The sequence below is a fragment of the Mauremys reevesii genome, linkage group 19 (assembly GCF_016161935.1).
Source record: "Mauremys reevesii isolate NIE-2019 linkage group 19, ASM1616193v1, whole genome shotgun sequence".
Classification (NCBI taxonomy): domain Eukaryota; kingdom Metazoa; phylum Chordata; order Testudines; family Geoemydidae; genus Mauremys; species Mauremys reevesii.
Genome location: NC_052641.1, coordinates 16,789,705 through 16,809,340, shown reverse-complemented (window position 1 = coordinate 16,809,340; position 19,636 = coordinate 16,789,705). Strand labels below are relative to the sequence as shown.

General features: G+C 41.9%; 2 protein-coding genes across 4 annotated transcripts in view; one reads left to right on the top strand and one right to left on the bottom strand.

Moving 5' to 3' along the window:
• DDX31 (DEAD-box helicase 31) overlaps window positions 1-19,636 on the top strand; it is a 97,119-nt gene that overhangs the window by 7,111 nt on the left and 70,372 nt on the right. For 2 of the 3 annotated variants that reach the window (XM_039506657.1, XM_039506658.1), the window contains exon 2: window positions 5,407-5,676. The gene's annotated coding sequence lies outside the window, so the exon portion shown is untranslated. Of the gene's footprint in view, window positions 1-727; window positions 805-5,406; window positions 5,677-19,636 lie in introns of those variants that run through there. The other variant, XM_039506659.1, reaches the window with a different exon arrangement.
• Window positions 6,342-18,557, bottom strand: GTF3C4 (general transcription factor IIIC subunit 4). Its single transcript, XM_039506655.1, has 5 exons — window positions 18,093-18,557; window positions 12,442-14,265; window positions 10,148-10,278; window positions 8,229-8,317; window positions 6,342-6,922 (listed from the first exon to the last, which is right to left on the bottom strand). Exons 1-5 carry the CDS (start codon window positions 18,432-18,434, stop codon window positions 6,858-6,860), a joined length of 2,451 nt encoding a protein of 816 aa, XP_039362589.1. The 5' UTR covers window positions 18,435-18,557; the 3' UTR covers window positions 6,342-6,857.

Sequence of the window (19,636 nt, the reverse complement as noted above, 5' to 3'; positions counted from 1 at the left end):
CAGGCCAAGCAGGGCCTACAACCTTGGTCTCCCACATCCCAGGTGAGGGCACGGGACTATTGGCTATACCGGGGGGGGTCTCGTTTTCTGTGGAAAAACTTCCCAAGAGCTAGATTTCATTCCCACAGGAATGAACATTCCAAACCCTCGGCTTTTCCCCAACATGGAAATCTTGTTTGGTCAGCCCTACTCTGCATTCCAACTGGACTCTTGCATCCTTAATGGAACTTTCGATTCCTAGACTACACAGAGTTGACCGGGGCCCTATCTACACATATAAGCTGTGCTTGTTTATGTAAAATCAGGGCAATTTTACCAGTTAAAAATGTACCAGTGTAAATATACCAATGCAAGCTAAACAATTGGTCTGTAGCAGTGCAGCTGCATCAGTTTTTAAACTGATTCAATTAAACTGCTGCAATTTGTGTGTTTAGATCAAGCCTGAAAGGGACGCTTCCCGAGATGCTTTAGAATGGGAATTTTAAAGGGTAGAAACGGGGGTGGAAAAGAAATCCAATAGCTATTCAGACAATTTCATTTTTATTAACCAAATACCTACAACTTTAAATCTATTTTACTTAAAATTATTATTTAGGTCTTACCTCTAAATCTGACTTTGAGGGTTAAAAGGATGAGTACGTTATTCCCATTCCCAGCTGCAAAAAGATAATACAAACCAGATTTAGTGCTTGAATCTAGCAAGGTTTGCATGCTTACTACCTTCCAGGAAACATATGAGCTTTTAAAGCAGAGGGTGGCTACCAGAATGAATGGACAATTGAAACTCACAGTGAAGGCTGGCAGGTAAAACAAACTAGCAGCTGTTTGTCGATGCATTATAGCAAGCACAGGCCTATGGCATTGTTCCACTGAAACGTCTGGCTGCTCCATTCACAAAAGGACACAGGATAGTGTGGTTAGGAATGCCCTGTTCTCTGACTAAGAAGCTGACCCACACACAATTATGAGACTTGGGTTTGCTTTAGTAGACTTGCTTACAGCTGTTTTTTCTGTGCCTCTACAAGATGCAGGATTGAAGTATTGGAGCCTAAAAATCCTACTTATTGACATAAGAGCAGTAGTTTGGGTTTCCCCACCCAAAAGGATAAGGAACCCCCTTATGGAGAGAAAGGGTAGTTCACCTTCCCTGACCTTTCTGCAGAGGCTACACACAAGGGTGTCAACTGAGGATTGTACCTATAAGGAATTGAACTGTTTGTTTGAACAGCAGACAGACGAAGGACTGTGTGTTTAGGATGTTACTAATCTCTTGCACTAACTAACCTTCAATTTTATTTTGGGGCATAAGGACAGCACAGAACAGATTGGAAATGTGTAGAGAGGAAAATAAATAAAGACGACTATCAAGTAGGACCATCAAAATTTACATGTAACTCTTCTCTCAAGGAATCCTTAGACCCAATGATAAAATAAATGGGTATCAACACACTGAGCGTAAAGTCACTCTATGATACATGAGCCACTAGGGAAATTCACATTATATTCTGAGAAACTCAAGGAAATGTTTATTGGGTTTGTTAGAAATGCATGATCAAGCACTATCATCGCCTCTCTGGAAAAAACAGTGATGTACAGCAGAACTAGCAGCCTGGAAGGGGGCATTTCAAAACAGGCTCTTTCAGGAGTATTTATATTCAATTACTTTTAAATTTAAGGAAACAATGGAGAGAAGAATTAATTCTCAACCACTGGATGGGGCTGGTGTAAAAATAAGTGCTTTCCATCACTATTGAGCCTGACATCCAAGGCGTGGTTGGAGCACTGGAGCCAGTCACTGCCACTCCAGATTTCCACCACAACCTGAATGATGGTGCTTTGACAGCTACAAGTTTAAGCACCAAATCATCAGAAATCCAGACAGTCAGTGCCTTTCCAGAGCCTGTTTGTTAATCCATCATAGAAGTTTGGATTTCTTAGCTAGCACCAACAGAAGAGGATTTAGCCACTGTGTATGCTCCCATTAGTCTTACCACAATAAGAATACATTGTTCAATATTTAATTAGCCTTTTAAACTGTTTTAATCCAATTAACCCAGTGTACTGTCTGGTATGTATTAAACTCACAGTACAACATGAATAGCCTCAAACTACAGGCAAGGCAAGGCTTGGGGGAAAAGTTACACTAGTAACCACAAGCTTCTTCAGCAGTTCCAATAGTTTCCAACAGTGAGAACACCTCAGTATCCTGGCATACACACCAGTTAGGCAGGAATTGCCTGAAGTCAGGATGGAAGACTGATGGCCATATGAATCTTAGTTCTTAAGGAATAGCTTCTTATGCCTCTATCAAGGATCATGACATATTAACTTCAGGCAGAGAGTAGGTGATATATATCACCTCTATGTGGCTATCAATCCCCAAACACAACAGCACACAACTTAAATTTGCCTCTGCATCACCTTCTGTATTGTATTTTAAGTGCAATGCAGTAACTCCAGCTTAATAGTATCTCGGCTGGTCCTGAAATATTATTTAGTCAGTTTTAGATGATGGCAAGATATATTTGAAATAGGCCTCTCAATTATAAGTCAGATTTGGGAGCTCCAAGTTTAGAGTCCTTATAACAAAAAGCTGAGAGAGTCTACTAGAACCTTCAAGCATCCACTTTCACTGCAAAGGCAGGTCCTTGCTTCAGCATTAGAGGTACAAATTTCAAAAGAAATTTGAAATTTCAGTCCATTAACTTTCAAAGGAGCTTAGGTGCTCTTAAAAATGTTAGTTTAGGACACCAAGTTTCTCTCACAACAAAAACTGAGTGCCAATACCAGACTTTTACCTTTAAGGCAGCGGTTTTCAACCTGTAGTCCATGGACATCTGGGGGGTCTGCAGACTGTCATTGATTTCCAAAGGGGTCTACACCTTTACTGACAATTTTTTTTTAGAGGTTAGCAAATGAAAAAAAGGTTGAAAACCACTGCTTTAAGGAACCACAGATTAGTTTAAAAAACTGAAACCCCAAAGATAAAGCAGTACAAGAATCTGTTTTATAGAGTGGAAATAGCAGCCTCAGACACAATTCTGCCATGAGGAGGCAAATCCTGTCTCCCACCCCTACAAGAGAACAAGGTGAGGGGATCTCTGCAAAGAACACCCCCCGCCCCCCAGCTTGTATAGCATTTTTTCCCAGGAAGGACCGATCTAGCCTTGTGAATCTACTACACTCATAACCATGGTATCTGGGTGCTAGTCCCATGGAGTTTCTAATACATTTCATTCAACTGTTAGTTAAAAAGAGAGGTGACTGAGTGCTGATCACTTCAGGCATGTTTCCCCACAGTCAGACTACCATGATTTCGTACTCCAACACATTTGCTCTGCAGCATACACATGCTTTAATCACAGAATGCTTCCAGAGGAATCCTCTAGGACAACACATGCCACAGCAAAGTTACACAGCCAGGTGTACAAGCCCCACACTGCTGACTGTATTTGCTACATTTCAGCACAATCACAGTATGGAGCAGAGAGATACATATGGCCTCTTCCAAGCCCCAGCTGCTTGCTCTCATCTTGCAGACTCCCAGGAAGGGCTCCTCAGACTATAGTTGAGACAATGACTGTTCCATTCTCTTGAGTCTCATTTTGAAATTATGTAGTGCTCCCACGAGCTGCTGGGAACAATTCCAAGTACCCTCCCAGAGGAGAGCAGTTCTTGTGCAAGACTGTTCCCTATTGAACTGGTACTCTGTCCAGTCTACTGTTAAATGTTCCAGGGAGAGAGACTATTCCACAATAATGTATTTAGGAAGAGCAATGTTTGGGCTGTTGATGTAGGTTCTGCAGCTTGTTTCAATGCTCCAGAGAAATAGGACTAAACCTATTCCTAGAACGGCAAGTGATGGGCACTACTCAACAGCTACAAGTTATTTCACTAGAGGGAAGTTCTGAGAAGGTAAGTGGGGGAGGGAGGAAAAAAATCCAGTGGGACTCTACTTGTCTGAAACTTGCTATTTCACTCAGCTCTCAACTAATTGCTAAAAAAATGCAATGGCTTAAAAACCCACTGTACCTCTTGACCCATAGCAATAAGAAACAAAAGCTGTTTCCATAAGGAAATCTGAGACTCTCAGCTATCCAGTGGCATGTAAACTGCAGGTTATGGGAAGACTTTAAAATCTCATCATCCCATCTGCCACCATATACCACCACCAAGTTAATCTAATTTGAGTGTCCACTACCTTGAAAATTTCTGAAGCTAAACACCAATGCTGAAAGCAGCTTGGACTCTTACCTCCCAAGTGTATAAAGCATTAGGCTCTAGCTAGGGCAGTTTGAGAGAACAGCTGCTAAAATTATACTATAATTAAAGCAAGTCAGTAATCAGAATAATGAGTTTAGGTCTAATACCTTCTGGTCTGCCAGACCTAGAAACACTTCAGTGGACCAGTAGATTTTACAACCACTAAGCCTGAAACAGATACAAAAACAAGTTTATCAGAAAATTAATTTCATTTATATGTTTTTTTTTAAAAGCTCCTCCAACCCTCCCCAATATTAGAATTATTTCAGAAGGGCAATAGAATACTTGACTAGGACCAGTTGATTAGGACTGTTTTTACAAGAGCCTATAAAGCTTTACTTTGCAAGTCCATTACCCACCACCAATCCTGGACTATCCCAGCATTCGGATTGGATTAAAAAGGATGCATTTGTTTCCCCAGAGAAGGGAGAGTAATCCTACCAGGCATAACCTTGGTACTCGCCTCAAACTGTGCATACAATAGATGTTAGTGCAACTCTGAGCATTCCAGCTGACAATGGTTTTCCATTGCTTGCTTTGCTAGCGGACACTGGGAGCTACAAACTCTGTTTGCAAATATACCACTAAGTTTATTTCAGTTTGTAATGCACACCAATAAAAAACTAAACATTTCTTTAATACAATTATGGTATCACTCCCAGGGATATTTAGACAAGGCTATGGTTATTTTACAAATGAATCTATCTGTGTTTATGGTTTTCTAATCTTCTGAATTATTAGATTATTATTAGTATATTGTAGGAGCATTATCATGCTCAACACATGAAACACTGAACTGTAAAGGCAGTTAACTTGTTTGAATATGAATTGAGATGTGACTTACCCTTACTAGGAGCAAGGAAAATTAAGAAAATGTGCATAGCCATTAAGTCAAGAAAACTTAAGCACCATTCCACACATGCATTTGTTAAATACTGTCTGGATAATTCCTTGCTGCTCTCAAATACCTAATCTAGTATTTGTGCTCTGTAACAGAGTCCACATAAAATGTTAATGCATGACAAGCTGATGCACCGGAGAGTCACACTCTTGCTTCCCACACAATAAGAAGCCTGGAGAAGTGAATTTTACACATCATGCATCCCACAAACAAAACAACTAAACACCTTGGGTTTTTTTCAGGGAGCATCTAGTGGACTGGCATTTTTAAGGGTGGAAGTGGAGACAGAATTTTGGATTGCCTGAGAAAATGGTTCTTAACCAGACAAGATGGATTCTAATGACAAACTCATTTTGGAAGTATTATTCCTCTAGCACTTTGAAGAAAGTTGAAAAGGAAATGTCCCCCACATAAGTTGGGTCCCAGAAGCAGAAAGGACAATTATCCAGTGGGACAGTCAAAGAAAACACTGTTTCAGTGACAAACAGGGGTTCCACCAGGATAATTCAGAGGTATGTTTCCAAATACCTGATATAATCATCTTTCATTTTATAACTAACACAGAACAGCTTCACCAGACTCCGAATGTTTTGGTTAGACATTTCCCATCTAATTTAATATTTCTCTTTTATACTCTAATTACTAAAAAAATCCAGTTTAAGAAAACCAAATGACAGCCAGAAATGATTGGTTTTGGGCCAAGTTATTGCAATGCTTTGGAAGAGAATCACACTGCCTGATTGGAGCGCTAGCTGGGTTACTAGGTTATATAGGAGGGGAGTGTGGTTCCTGTTGACAGTGTGTGAAACGAACTGAAGAGACCAGGTGTTGGCACAAGTGTGGTAAATGGTTAAAACTTATTTCAGAAAAGAACAAGGAGATTTGAGTACTAGACATTATACATTTTAGAGTTGGGTCTCTGATGACATGGAATATCTAAATGCTAATATTGTTTACTTAACCATTAGGATTTAAAAACTTCCTCTTATTGATCCATATTTGTTACAAGCTGCTGATTTTTAGCTTTCTGACTGCACTTTTTTCCCCAAACCCTGAGAAATACCAGGAATTATTTTGCTAGTTATGGAGTGAAACATCTAATGCAGTGGCTGACTTCTCTCGAGTGGCTAAAACTGACATGCAGATCATTTAAGAAATATATTAGAACCACACGTTATTTCTGATCGTTTAATATTCTGTGGTACAGTGAGTGCCAGTACTGATTAAGCAAACAAACAGGAGCACTGCAGACTGAAGCCCTCTTCCCACCAAGACTGTTCAAGAAGTGCCTCCTGCATTCTGCCTGATTGGGATGCTCTCACCCTTGAGAAAAGCATCCAGTTTTCACCAGAGACGGAGTTCAGGCTGCATGCTTCTCAGATTTCTGTTTTTTTCAATAAAAGGAAATTTATCCAATCAAATGCTGATGCTTTAACAGGGTCTGTGGTTGCCTCAAAAGTGTTCCATAAACCCCATTGTGCTAGGTATTCAGAGGATGCTCTTGTTTCTGGAGTATGAAATGGGTCACTACACTATTGAGCTTCTTGAACTTCAAGTGTTCTATTTACAGGATTAGGAACAGTGTCGTCTTCCTTCAGTAAAATGTATGTACTCCTGCATCTTCTGCCTCCTTCCAGACTGAATGGAGTTTTATGCAGTAGAGAAAATGTCTTCAAGCTTCCCACAGCTTTCTCTAGAACACAGGAGAATCACAGAAAGTACAAGGTCCTTGCAATAACCTCTTGATCCATTCAGGATCTGCAAATAAGAAAACAAGTGGTTTAAAGCCCGGGGTTATGCAGAAGAGAGCTCACAATGATGGATGAATATTTTGCTTCACATCCTTTAGCTGGACCAAACTTCTTCTACAAAAATCTCTGAAATGATGTTTTGAAATGTACATCTGACAAGACTCACTGAAGATTTAGGATGAATCCAACTCCACTAATAATAGTGAATTTAAAATACTAATTTAAATGCCATTTCAGCAGAAAGAGACCAAGTTAAGGCTGAAGCGGTCCACATCACATTATAGCTTGCCTAGTATTGCAAACAAACCTGCCATACACAGACAAAATGGGTAGAGTTTAAGGACAATTTTCTGCTATAACTTAGTGACCTTGTTTTTGTGAGTTGAAATTAGATCTTTGAATTACTGCAGTATTTAGTCTCCCATATGTAAAATGATGCCAGCAACCCTTTCTCCAGCATTTTAGATCCATTTGTAGCTGATCCAGTATCAATGAGAATTAGACAACACAAGTCCTGGGACGGGAACACACATGCCAGTAGAATAAAACTTCCATTGAGATCACAGAAAAGTGCAATGGAAAACCAGATAAGAATAAGATCATATCCTCCCCGAAGAACAGCACTACAAAAAACCGTTAATGAACTGAGGTTTAATATTTTGCCATCAGACATCGTAGATGTTTTAAAATGTTAAAAACTTGGACATATAAAAAACACTTATTTCAAAGACCTATAAGGCATCCGCTGCAATTCAAAACAAGTTACTGCAGAATTTCTGTCTTTTGATTTTGCACTTCCATACTTTTCCTATATCTAAAAAGACCTGCTCCTTCACTTTGATTACATTGTCTAAACAAGATATATTTATCACATTTCAGAGCCTAAGCCTCCAAGATGCCAAGATCCTTCTAAGCTTGTGCTGGAAAAACTCACCTTTCGTTGAAATCAATGGTGCTCAGCATTTTGTAGGATTGGGCTTGCAATTTGTACATGTAAAGAAATCTAATTAAATTAGTATTAATGGTCTATCTGCTGTAACACTCCAGCACAGACTGCATATGTACTTGGCTCATATTAAAACTCAATACATATTTACACATTACTTTCTCTAATTACTATATTCTAATTAGGGCTTTACAACTGTGCCGCAGACTACAGTCAATCATTATGAAGAGGAGAATGTTACTACTCCACTTGATAGCTGTCTGAAATAACAGTGAGTCACTGAGCCTGATCCATGTCATTATACAGATGACAAAGCACTCGGTGAGAAAATGCAATCTTGCCCTTTCAAGCCATGGAAGTAGCTCACCTTCTGGGGTTGGATGCCGCGCAATGCTGTCATGAAGCAGACACCTTCTGTATACCAAACTCTGGCAGGACTGGTAGGTTAAAAAGCACCTGAAAGGTGGCAAATTGCATCGTCAAACAGAAGTTTCTAATCGTATGCTTTATGACAGAGGGCCAAATTCTGCTCTCAGCTAAAAGCTGTGCTTCTGTCAGGCTGTGTAAGAGCAGCATTTGGCCCAATATCACTGATCACATCATATCAAAACCAGCAACTTTAACAAATATGGGTTAGCATTAAAATATAAACATATTTCACGTCTAACTAAGCCAAATTCTGTAGGCTGGCATGAACTAATTATTATTGCCTTGTAATAATATACATGTACAAGAGGTCAAAGGGTAAGGGAGGCAGTATTTCCACTACTGGATTTACAATTTTAACTAGAATACACCTGAAGAGATGAAGATTTTTCAGAGCCATTTAATGGACAGAGTCACTGAATAGCAATCACCATGATTTAAAGATGCATGCAGTAAGGGCTTAAAACACTTAAAGTCAAGGGCCTCTTCCAGACAGTGGATTCTGTTAGCATCAGAATAATGAATTCACACCAATGGCTGTGGCCAAACCACTACAGCAGGGGCGGGCAAACTTTTTGGGCTGAGGGCCACATCGGGTTTCTGAAATTGTCTGGAGGGCCAGATAGAGGAGGCTGTGCCTCCCCAAACAGCCAGGTGTGGCCTGGCCCCGCCCCCTATCTAACCCCCCCACTTCTCGCCCCCAACAGCCCCCCTGGGACTCCTGCCCCATCCAACCCCCCCCATTCCCTGTCCCCTGACGGTCCCTTGCTGCCCCATCCAACCCCTCCTCTCCTCCCTGACCACCCCCATCCAACCCCCTCTCCTTCCTGACTGCTCCCCAGGACCCCTTCCCCATTCAAGCCCCCTGTTCCCCACCCCCTGACCACCACCCTGAACTCCCCTGCCCTCTCTCCAACTCTTCCCCCCCCCCCGCTCCCTGCCCCCTTACTGCGCTGCTTGGTGCACCAGTGGCTGGCAGCGCGACAACTGTGCCACCCAGAGCACCAGGACAGGCAGCCATGCCGCCCAGCTGGAGCCAGCCACGGCTGCGGCTCTGCAGCTGTGCTGCCTGGCAAGAGCTCACAGCCCCGCCGCCCAGAGCATTGCACCAGTGGCACAGTGAGCTGAGGCTGCAGAGGAGGGACTGTGGGGTGAGCCTCCGGGGTCAGGAGCTCAGGGGCCGGGCAAGAGGGTCCCGTAGGCCAGATGTCTGTAGAAAAGAGGTGGGCAAACAACCCCCATTAAATATCAAATTTCTTGGTCTTCAGTGTTAAAAGCTTTGAGAGGATTTTGCACTCTGGTCATTCTGAAATAATGTTAAAGTAACTCTGGGCATGCAAATTGACTGGTTTCATTAAGACCTAATCAGCTGACAGATTTGATTTTGGCAACCAAGTAATTTGAGATAAGGGGCATAAATAGCCAGAAATGCACAAAATGTATTTCCATACAGACTCTTCTCTCTTTTACCCTCCCATCCAAAAAGCTATAAGCCATTTGATTTCCTTTTATTTTCCTTTGGGGGTGGGGAAAGGAGGAGAAGAGAAACAAAGGGTGAATTACAAGCACTGAAGCATTAGTTTTGAAAATAAAACAATATCCAAAAGAATATAAATAAGGTCAAATTTAGGCCTAGCTACCTCCCTCTAAAATATCCCTTAGATCTTCCCCACTCTTCCAAAGAGAGAGTACCAGACACCTTGTCTGCTTCCTCGCTTTCCTTTTCAGAGCATGGACAACACACGCCATGCCATTAACTCATTCACAATATGAGAATATATTTTACATTAGCTACTGAAATGCCTTCCGCTCATCCAAAACAGAGAAGAGAATCAGAGCAAAAGCTCCTTAACAGTTTACCTGAGCCAAATGTGGCCGTTGGAGCAGACCGCCTGTTTGCGATCTGTGAATGGCAGGATCTCTTTACACAAGCTGCAGTGCTCTGGGAAAGTCTGTTTGTTCATTTTCTTTAAGATATGTCCAATCAGCACCTGGGAACACATGGCAGTCAGCAGTGTTTATAGGAAAAGACACTGCCTGTTGAAAGGTGGAGAATCTCACAGGATGGCGTGATTTCAGAAGAAAATACAAGATGCAAAAATCCAGTCCATTCAACTGAATTCAAATGAAAGAAAATGCAACTCAAATACATAGTGCTGTAGTAGAGATGGATTGATTTACTCTTCTCCACATGCTAATCATGCAGTCTGATGGATTTAATTGCCTAACCCCACACATCACTGAAAGGAATACAGATTTTGTTTGAAAATAACCAGGATTTGTGGTACTTATGCTAATGGTGACTGAAAAAAAAGCAACTTGGACTTGAGATCCACATATTACACCACACTAGAGAACATCAAGGACACTGAACAATTATTTTTTTAAAATAGTCTTATGGCAATGGAGGAGTTTAAAGTTCTGTTAATTATTTATGAATCTGATGAGTTTGTTTTAGCAATCACTATCAAATACAATATACATAGGCGTTCAGTGGAACAGCTAAGTATTAGGTCAAATTTATTACCATTCTTGTCATTTATAATTTACGTTTGACATTTCAACTGATACAAGCCATATCCCTAAGTTATACTGAAGAAATATTTTAGGCAGTTACAGCAGTCATGATTGACAGAGGGTTCATAACAGAATTCAAGAGTTATATATATTTTTAAACACCAGAAAAAGAAACTGTATTTGTCTACAACGTGTGAAGGGTAACTTCTCTCTCTCTCTCAGGCTTTCAATTCATAGTAATTTGAGGATGCCAGTAGAACATAGCTGTGTTGACAGAATACTTTGCCAATGAATTACTAAAGGCCACTCAGAATCTTCAGCTGGCACACACTGTTCTGAGCTGCTTGTTTACCCCAGTATTGGAGACTGCACTGGTTTCCTACTTGTTTCCAGATGCAATTAAAGGGGTTGATTTTGATCTTTAAAGCCTAAATGATGCAAAGCTTCAGTTACTGGAAAAAGTGCACCTCTCTATGCAGAACTGTAGGGATCATCTGACACCTTCTTACTCAGTCCCCTAAGGGTATGCCTACACTGCAAAGAAAAACCCATAGGTGGCTTGTACCAGCTGACTCAGGCTTGGGCTGCAGAGCTGTTTCACTGCAGTGTAGAATTCTGGGTTCGGGCTGCAGCCTGAGCTCTGGGAACCTCCCACCTCCAGCCCAAGCCTAGAAATCTACATTGCAATGAAACAGCCCAAGCACGGCAAGCCTGAGTCAGCTGGCATGGGCCAGCTGCGGGTGTCCAATTGCAGTGTAGACATACTCTAAATCTGAACATCTGGTGGCAGACCATTCTCAGTAGAGGGTCTCTTGCTTCCCTTCTTGGTCTGATACAGCACACATTTTATTAACTTCATTACCCAGAACAAGGAACATAGTTCAGGAAAAAGCATGAGTGAACAGAATTAGCTGTGATGGGTATTTTTGTTTTCAGGATTGGTGATAGATTGGATGTTACTCTTGTATTTAAGTTTTACTGCAGAAGGGAGAATTGTAAATTTGGGGCATGTTCTTGATAGTACTTGGTTGCAACATCATATTCAGTTATATTTTAATATATTTAGAATATAAATGTGCCCAGAGGTTCAGGCAATGGATACATGTTTTATAAATCAAATTTTAAATTAAGTCAATTGATTTGTTTTCCATTTACATAATTTTTTGAAATGCTGATTGACTTTTACAATGTTTTATTTTGTCAGTTTTGAAGAATCTCAAATTTGATGCTTTCCTTGATTTCACAAGAGCACTAAGGGAAGTAAGTTTAAAATAAACCAAATTTATCATTTAAAATGAACAGCGACGATGTTTTACATAAAACATTTGTATTCAAGTTATTGTGAAAGTGATGACAGACCTGTCCTCCTCCCCAATTTAACCATACCAGCAGAAATTTAAACACGAGTTTGTTCTTTACTATGCGTGACCCAAATTCTAAGGTGTGTATTCAGATTCCCCACATCCAGCACCACCCACTATCCTCAGTTGGAAGGGCAGGCAACTAATCTCCAAAACAGATACAAGTCACTTTACAAGCAACCCTCCACCTTCTGCCCCCAAGATGGTAAAACTGAGGATGAAGAAAATCAGGAAATTTTGTAGCTTGGATGCCCAAAAATATACATGTGCACTTACTCGTGCTGTTCTGTCATCATAGCCTTCATCAGACATTAAGAAATCACAGACTCCTCTGGTAGGAATGCTGGTGTTCTCTGTAATCCATGTATGCAAGTAGACTTCTCCCAACACCCGCTTCATGTGTTCCCGTGTCAAGTGCATTTCTACTGCTTCTATTCGTGCCTGTATTTCAAGGAGCTTCTCTTCCATTGGCTCATGTCCTCCTACATCACTTGAGTGGGCAAGAGTGTCATCTGCTGGGTCCTCTGGGTCTGTTCCTTTGCTCACTTCACACAAACTCTGCTTGCTGGCCTGTTTTGAAGTCCCCTCTTCTTGATGATCATCCTCAGTACTGCCCATTCCAGGGGAATCCGATATTAATACTTTTGTGTCCTCATGCGAAGGCCTCCACATGACCTCAGAGGGCGTTTTCTGCATTGACTGGTACAAAATTCTCAAGAGGAATAGCTTAAAACGCCAAAAGTAAGTGGATCCACAGCTCTCAATCTTTTTATCCAAGGCTTCTTGTAAGAATTGAGGGATATGCTTATCCTTCAAAATCTTCCAGCGCACAAGGTCTGTCAGGTCCACTTGTCTAAAAAGATTTTGCACAGAAGACTCCAAGAGCTGAGCGGCTGCCTCCTCAAATGTTTTGAGAGTTACAAACTGAACTTGATAGTTTTTGTTTACAGGGTGAAGGCCATTGGTCATGCCCTCTGTTGTAATAACTGCTAGGTATGCACCACATGGGCTTACAGCTATCCCGTGAGTCCGCACAGAGCCAAACACTTCAGACAGCTTAATAAGCTGATGCTCAAACTTTAATGCAACATCTGTGAAGATGGGAATCAGTTGCCTTACCTTTCCGTCACTTGAACATGTGTATACTGTGCCATTCTGTTTATCCGCAGTCATGGATACAATTGGTAAAGAGTGAAGCCCTGTCACGTGGGAATTATGGACATTCAGACCTGCTTTAGATATCAAGAGAAGACACCAAAACACATAAGACCCTCTTGCAGCCACCACTAAGCTACAGCTACATTTCTGGTAAGGATGGTAGAGAGGAATACATTTGATACTGTGTACTGGCAACTGGTCCATTTCTTGCCATAAGACAACAGGTTGCCTGAGTGTGAAGTAGCCTTTAACTGCTTTTAAGTTGACAGGAAGGATTTTAACCGGTCCAAAAGCGCTCCCTACAATGAGTCCACTCATCTTTCGGTTATTGTGTTCGTATTCCCACCAAGACAAGACGCTAGGGGAATTTATTCCTGACTCTATGGTATTGCAAGAAGTGATGGATTCCTTACCCACAAAAGGAAGCTGAAATTGCCAAACGGCAATGTTTCCGTTTTCAAAGAGTACAGCTAAGAGTACACTGCCAACATCTCGGCATTCATTGTTGTGCTTCACCTGCTGGGTGGTGCAGATACCTGACCACTCCATACGGACTGGAGTCTGCATGCTATGTCGTCTCTGAAATTCTGCAAAGTCCCCTAGTTCTCCTCTGTGAGTCTCAACCTTAGAAAGTTTGTAATTGGTTTCATACAGACGCTCTCCATAAATTTCTGTCAGATCAACTAGCTGCACCCATTGTAGTCTGTTGAGATTAGCATGGATGGTTAGTCTATTGTCCATAGTTAGAGCTGCTAGAAGGCATCTTCCATTAGCATCACAGCCCAGTGGAGACCAGCTGGAATATTTGAATCCTCGCATAGGTGGTAGTGACTTTCCCTCAGGGTTGAATACTCTATCTAGCATAAAGGTTTGACTAACAGTTGGATCCTTAGAGTTTGCAAACTTTTCCTTACATTCTGCAACCTCCTTTTTTGAACCAACCTGAAACAGAATAAGTACTGTTAAAACACAATTTTATAAAAACATTTCCTAAAACAGTATTTTAGTTGTACAACAACAAAAAAATATCAAATTAATAATTCTATATGCTGTGTCCAATGAAGGAGAGAAGGATTTTAGCTTCCATTAAAATCAATGGAAGACACGGCTGAAAGTCTGGCCTCTACTTTGCGCAAACTTAAAATGTAAACTTCAGCATTTGTGTCCAGCAGTTGAAAAGTACACACAACACTAAAGTAAAGCACTCCCTCATACTGGTCAAAAGAGGAAAACCCAATTGCAAATATGTAATTTCTGATACACTAATCATGGCCTCTTACACTTCCAAAAACAAACCACCAAAAACCTGAAAAGCAGCATGTAGTAATACACTAAGTTATTGTCAAAGTTTTTAAATATCATGAGCATGGGTGCAAGAAATTTACAAATAGCTACTTCCTCAACCAACAATAGCCCCAAATTTTGAATATTCTTGTGAGATAGCATCTTCACACTCTGTATATTTTATTAAAGAAACACACTAGAAAATAGAATCAAACCAATCAGTTTATGATCAAAAACTCCACACACGACTCTGTGCAGGTTGAACAACTTGTTACAATATTGCTTCCATAAAAACTTTCCTACTATAGCCCTCCCCTTGACAGCCTATTCTCTCTCTCCAAACTCAGTTAGTCAAATGAGGGGTTTAATAAGCCATTTAAGGGTTTGTTTACATTATGGAATTTTGCACCACTGAAGATGCACTGCATCGGTGCAACTTACCTCAGTTTGAAACTGCTGCAAATACTGGGGCAGTGCATCTTTACTGGGAGAGGTTTACACTGATGCAAAAATCCATAATGTAGACAAGCCCTAAAATCAGCCAACGATTTCAGGTTTAAATCTTTATATGCTAGCCGTCAGCAAAACCAGGTTCAATGGGCTCTTCAGTCATGCAGATATAAACACAGTTAGGACACATATACTATATTAAAAATAGTTTCAGTCAGCAAATAGCATACAATATAGGAGACTTCAACGAGACCAAACTGTAGTTTACACATCCACTCCAAACAAATCCCAAGATAACATATCTGATATTAGTGTCATATTAGCGAGACAAGGTTGGCGAGGTAATATTTTTTGGGACCAACGTCTGTTGGTGAAAGAGACCAAGCTTTTGAGTGTACATTAGGCTCTTCTTAAAACGTCTGGGAAAGGTACTAAGAATGTCACAGGTACAAGGTAGAACAGATTATTTAGCATAAGTATTGTAGTTAACACATACCCTAAGTTTAAGAGCTCAAAAAAAAAAAAGCCCATTCAAGGTGAAGTGGCCTATTAACACCTCCGCAGTCAAAGAACAAAAAAAGGGGGGGGGGGGGGTTGGTGAGTTACAAATTGCTGTAATGTATCAGGGGGTAGCCATGTTAGTCTGTAGCCACGAAAACAACAAGGTGTCCAGTGGCACCTTAAAGATTTATTTGGGCACAAGCTTTCGTCGGTAAAAAAACTCACTTCTTCAGATCTAAGAAGTCACAAATGCAGTGTGTCTGTTCAGTGCATGATTTGTCTCTAGCAACATTTGAATTTAAGCTCCCAGACTTGTCTTTGGAAGGTGTTGAGGAGGACTGAAAGGTCAGGTAAGGAGTGATTGTTTTATAAAATATGTATGCCCACAGGTGATAGGGCATTTTTGTGTGTTATCATTTTCCTATGCAAGTTCATTTGAGAACATATGGATTGTCTGGTTTCACCCATATAGTTGCTATTGAGGCATTTAGTGCACTGGATGAAGTAAACTTATTAGTGTCACATATCTGTTTGGTACATTCTTCCCCACTGCACTTCTAAACAACAATGCATTTTGGTTAAATAATCAATACTCTTCTAGTTAAACAAGTCCTAGAGTAGAATGGAAGCTGATTTGCAGTCTCATACAAGGCTGACACCAGCAAGAGTGTCAGTAAAACTTAGCTGTAATTACAGTCTTTTTCAGATGCATGATAGTTGCTCACTGAAACTGAAATAATTTCACTTGGACACTCCTGAGCTAAGCACAGGTGTAGTTTTCATTTACGCTTTAGTGCCTCAAACTTTTTTCAAGAGTTAGAAAGTCAAGTCGTTGCCTAGCCTACTTTCAGTTTTAAGGTATTATTGTAAAGTATCAGAGGGGTAGCCGTGTTAGTCTGGATCTGTAAAAGCAGCAAAGAGTCCTGTGGCACCTTATAGACTAACAGACGTATTGGAGCATGAGCTTTCGTGGGTGAATACCCACTTTGTCGGATGCATGTAGTGGAAATTTCCAGAGGCGGGTATAAATATGCAAGCAAGAATCAGTCTGGAGATAACGAGGTCAGTTCAATCATGGAGGGTGAGGCCCTCTTCTAGCAGTTGAGGTGTGAACACCAAGGGAGAAGAAATTGCTTTTGCAGTTGGCTAGCCATTCACAGTCTTTGTTTAATCCTGAGCTGATGGTGTCAAATTTGCAAATGAACTGAAGCTCAGCAGTTTCTCTTTGAAGTCTGGTCCTGAAGTTTTTTTTGCCGCAGGATGGCTACCTTTAAATCTGCTATTGTGTGTCCAGGGAGATTGAAGTGTTCTCCTACAGGTTTTTGTATATTGCCATTCCTAATATCTGATATGTGTCCATTTATCCTTTTACGTAGGGACTATCGTGCATTACACAGTACAAGAACACACTGAAATGTGCCCTACACAAAATGAAAGTCGAAGAAAAAGGACACTGAGTACCTTTCCCAGACCTGAAGAAAAGCTCAGTGTAAGCTTGAAAGCTTCTCTTTCACCAACAGAAATTGGTCCAATAAAATATGTTACCTCACCCACCTTCTCTCTCTAGTATAGGCAAAGATGCAGTCAGTCTACTCTAGCTGTTCCAAGAAGCAAACCAAAAGCAACAACCTTTTTTAAAAAGTCACATTTAGAATTAATATTCTCCATACTATTTTTTGCATGGCACTGATTGTGAACCAGCTATTCATAGATGGACTCAGTGAATATACAAGGCAATAATTTTTACTGTCACATACAAATGAGCAAGGGATAGGTCAGTGGTTTGAGCATTGACCTGGTAAACCCAAGGTTGTGAGTTCAATCCTTGAGGGGGCCATTTAGGGATCTGGGGCAAAAATCTGTCAGGGATGGTACTGGGGACTGGACTTTATGACTTTTCAAAGTCCTTTCCAGTTCTATGACAAAGATATATCTCCATTAAAAAAAAAACTGGTCCAGACAAAAACCTATTCTTGCTTTTGTGTACAAGGGGTATTTATTTGGTGTGTCGACACAGATCCTATAGACTGGCTGTGCTCATGGACTAAGAAATTATCTCCTAAACTTTATCCCAGGATAAATAATTCGTTGTCCAGTAATTAATCCTTAGCTGGATTAGCCTGGATCTGAGGAACAGTGGAGGTGGAATCCGGGTAAGAAAAACGCCACTAGTAAACCAAGCCACATGTACCTCCAACACAGGACAACCTCAGACAATAGCAGCAGCTGTGGAAACGGGACTGGACTAGCGCTCCCTTGGGTGACGGGGCCAAGAGTGGGGTCACATCGCTTTGACGAGTCAGGGGCGTGGCGTGGGCAGGTCTAAGGGGTCTCCCCTCAGGAGGCAGCTCCTGCCTCACATTTAGGGGGCCGGCTGGGAAAGGCGAAGGGCAAAGCCCCGCACTGGAGGGCCGGGCCCGGGAGGAGACAAGGATGACGGAGGGGAGGGAGCGGCGCTCAACCCTGCAGCCCCCAGGCGGGAGAGGGGCCCCGGTCCATCCCCAGGCCGAGGAGGAGGGAGCCCGGTCTCTCACCTTGAGCAGGCAGCCCGCGGCGGGCGCGGGCACGGCCGTGCGGTGGATGACCAGCTCCTGCCCGCCGCTGTGAATGTCGCTGAGCTGCTCCAGCACGGCGATGCTCCGGGCCGTGCTCACCGACACCCGGTGGTCCTCGGACCAGGCCAGCGGCTCCAGCCCGCTCACGCCGTGCTGCAGCCGCACGGCCGGCTCCCTCCGCACCGCCGTCAGCCGGAACCCCGCGCTCGGCCCCGCTGACACCGCCTCCTCTGCCGGCGACGCGGGGCCCGCTGGTGGCTCTTCCCCTCCCGAGGACAGCGCGGGGCTCCCCCCACTACCAGCTGCCTCCGCCGCCGCCATCTTGCCGCCGCCTCACACAAGCCGCTCGCAGCGCACCGCGCATGCGCCGCGCCCAGCGAGCCCGCGACCATAAAGGACCAATGCCTGGCTTGGGTTAGGGGTGGCCCAGCCACTGCCTGACTGAAATCGCTTCCTGCTGCAGCTAGAGCAACGACTAGACTGGGTATAACCTAGAGCGCATGAGGGAGAGTGATATTATCCATAATAGTGATCAATAATGATGTTGCATTGGGGGCTATAATTATAATAAACCACAACAATATTCATTAATATTACATGTGAACTACAATTATATTACCCTGTAATAACAATCATCCAAAATTACGCAGGGAAGAATTTACAATAATGTCAACAAGTGTTATGACATGACGGCAGAGATTTAACGAATAATCATAGAACTAGAAGGGACCACTGTGAGGGCATCTAGTCCAGTCCCCTGCAATAATAATAACACAGTGCAGCTGTATACTAAATAATATTACTATAGTCCACATATTATTACATTGACAGTAATTACTGTATTACATTGAAGATGTGACATTGTAATCTTCTCAAGGCGGGGTCTTTTTGTTCTGTGTTTGTGCAGCACCCAGCACAGTAGAGCCCTGGTCTATGAGTGGAGCACTTGGGTACAATGCCAATAAAATAAATAATAATAAAACTAAAACGCTATGTTCTCACTGAACCCAAGTGAAATCCAAATTTAAAAGGCTTGCCTGTGGAAACTATGCAGGATTTGTAACAATTGAATCCTCAGCCCCTGGCAAGCTCACAGGCCTTACAGCAACAATAGGTCTGCGTAGTTACATGACCTGCTGCCCATCCTCACCAAAGATACTTGATGGCCTTATGGATTTATGCTGTACACCAACCCATTGTCCTGGGGATATTGAAAGCTGTACACATGGATATTTACAGTGAAATGCATTTTAATTCTGAAATACATGGGATTGGGAGAGATTTTGGGAAGAATAAAGTAGGAAAATGGCAAATATTTGGAATAAGGATTGTAGAGTGATTTTAAAACTGCTTTCTTTGGAAAGAAGCATTTTGCTCTACAAACGTAAAAGCAACATTTAAAGAATCTCATTAATCATTTATTTTGCAAAAAAGAGAGCCCCCCCTTCACTTTTTCCCCCCAGTTTGAGAGCAGCCCAAGTGAGTGAGATTTTAAATGTCTTATTGGTACTGCAAAAAGAGAG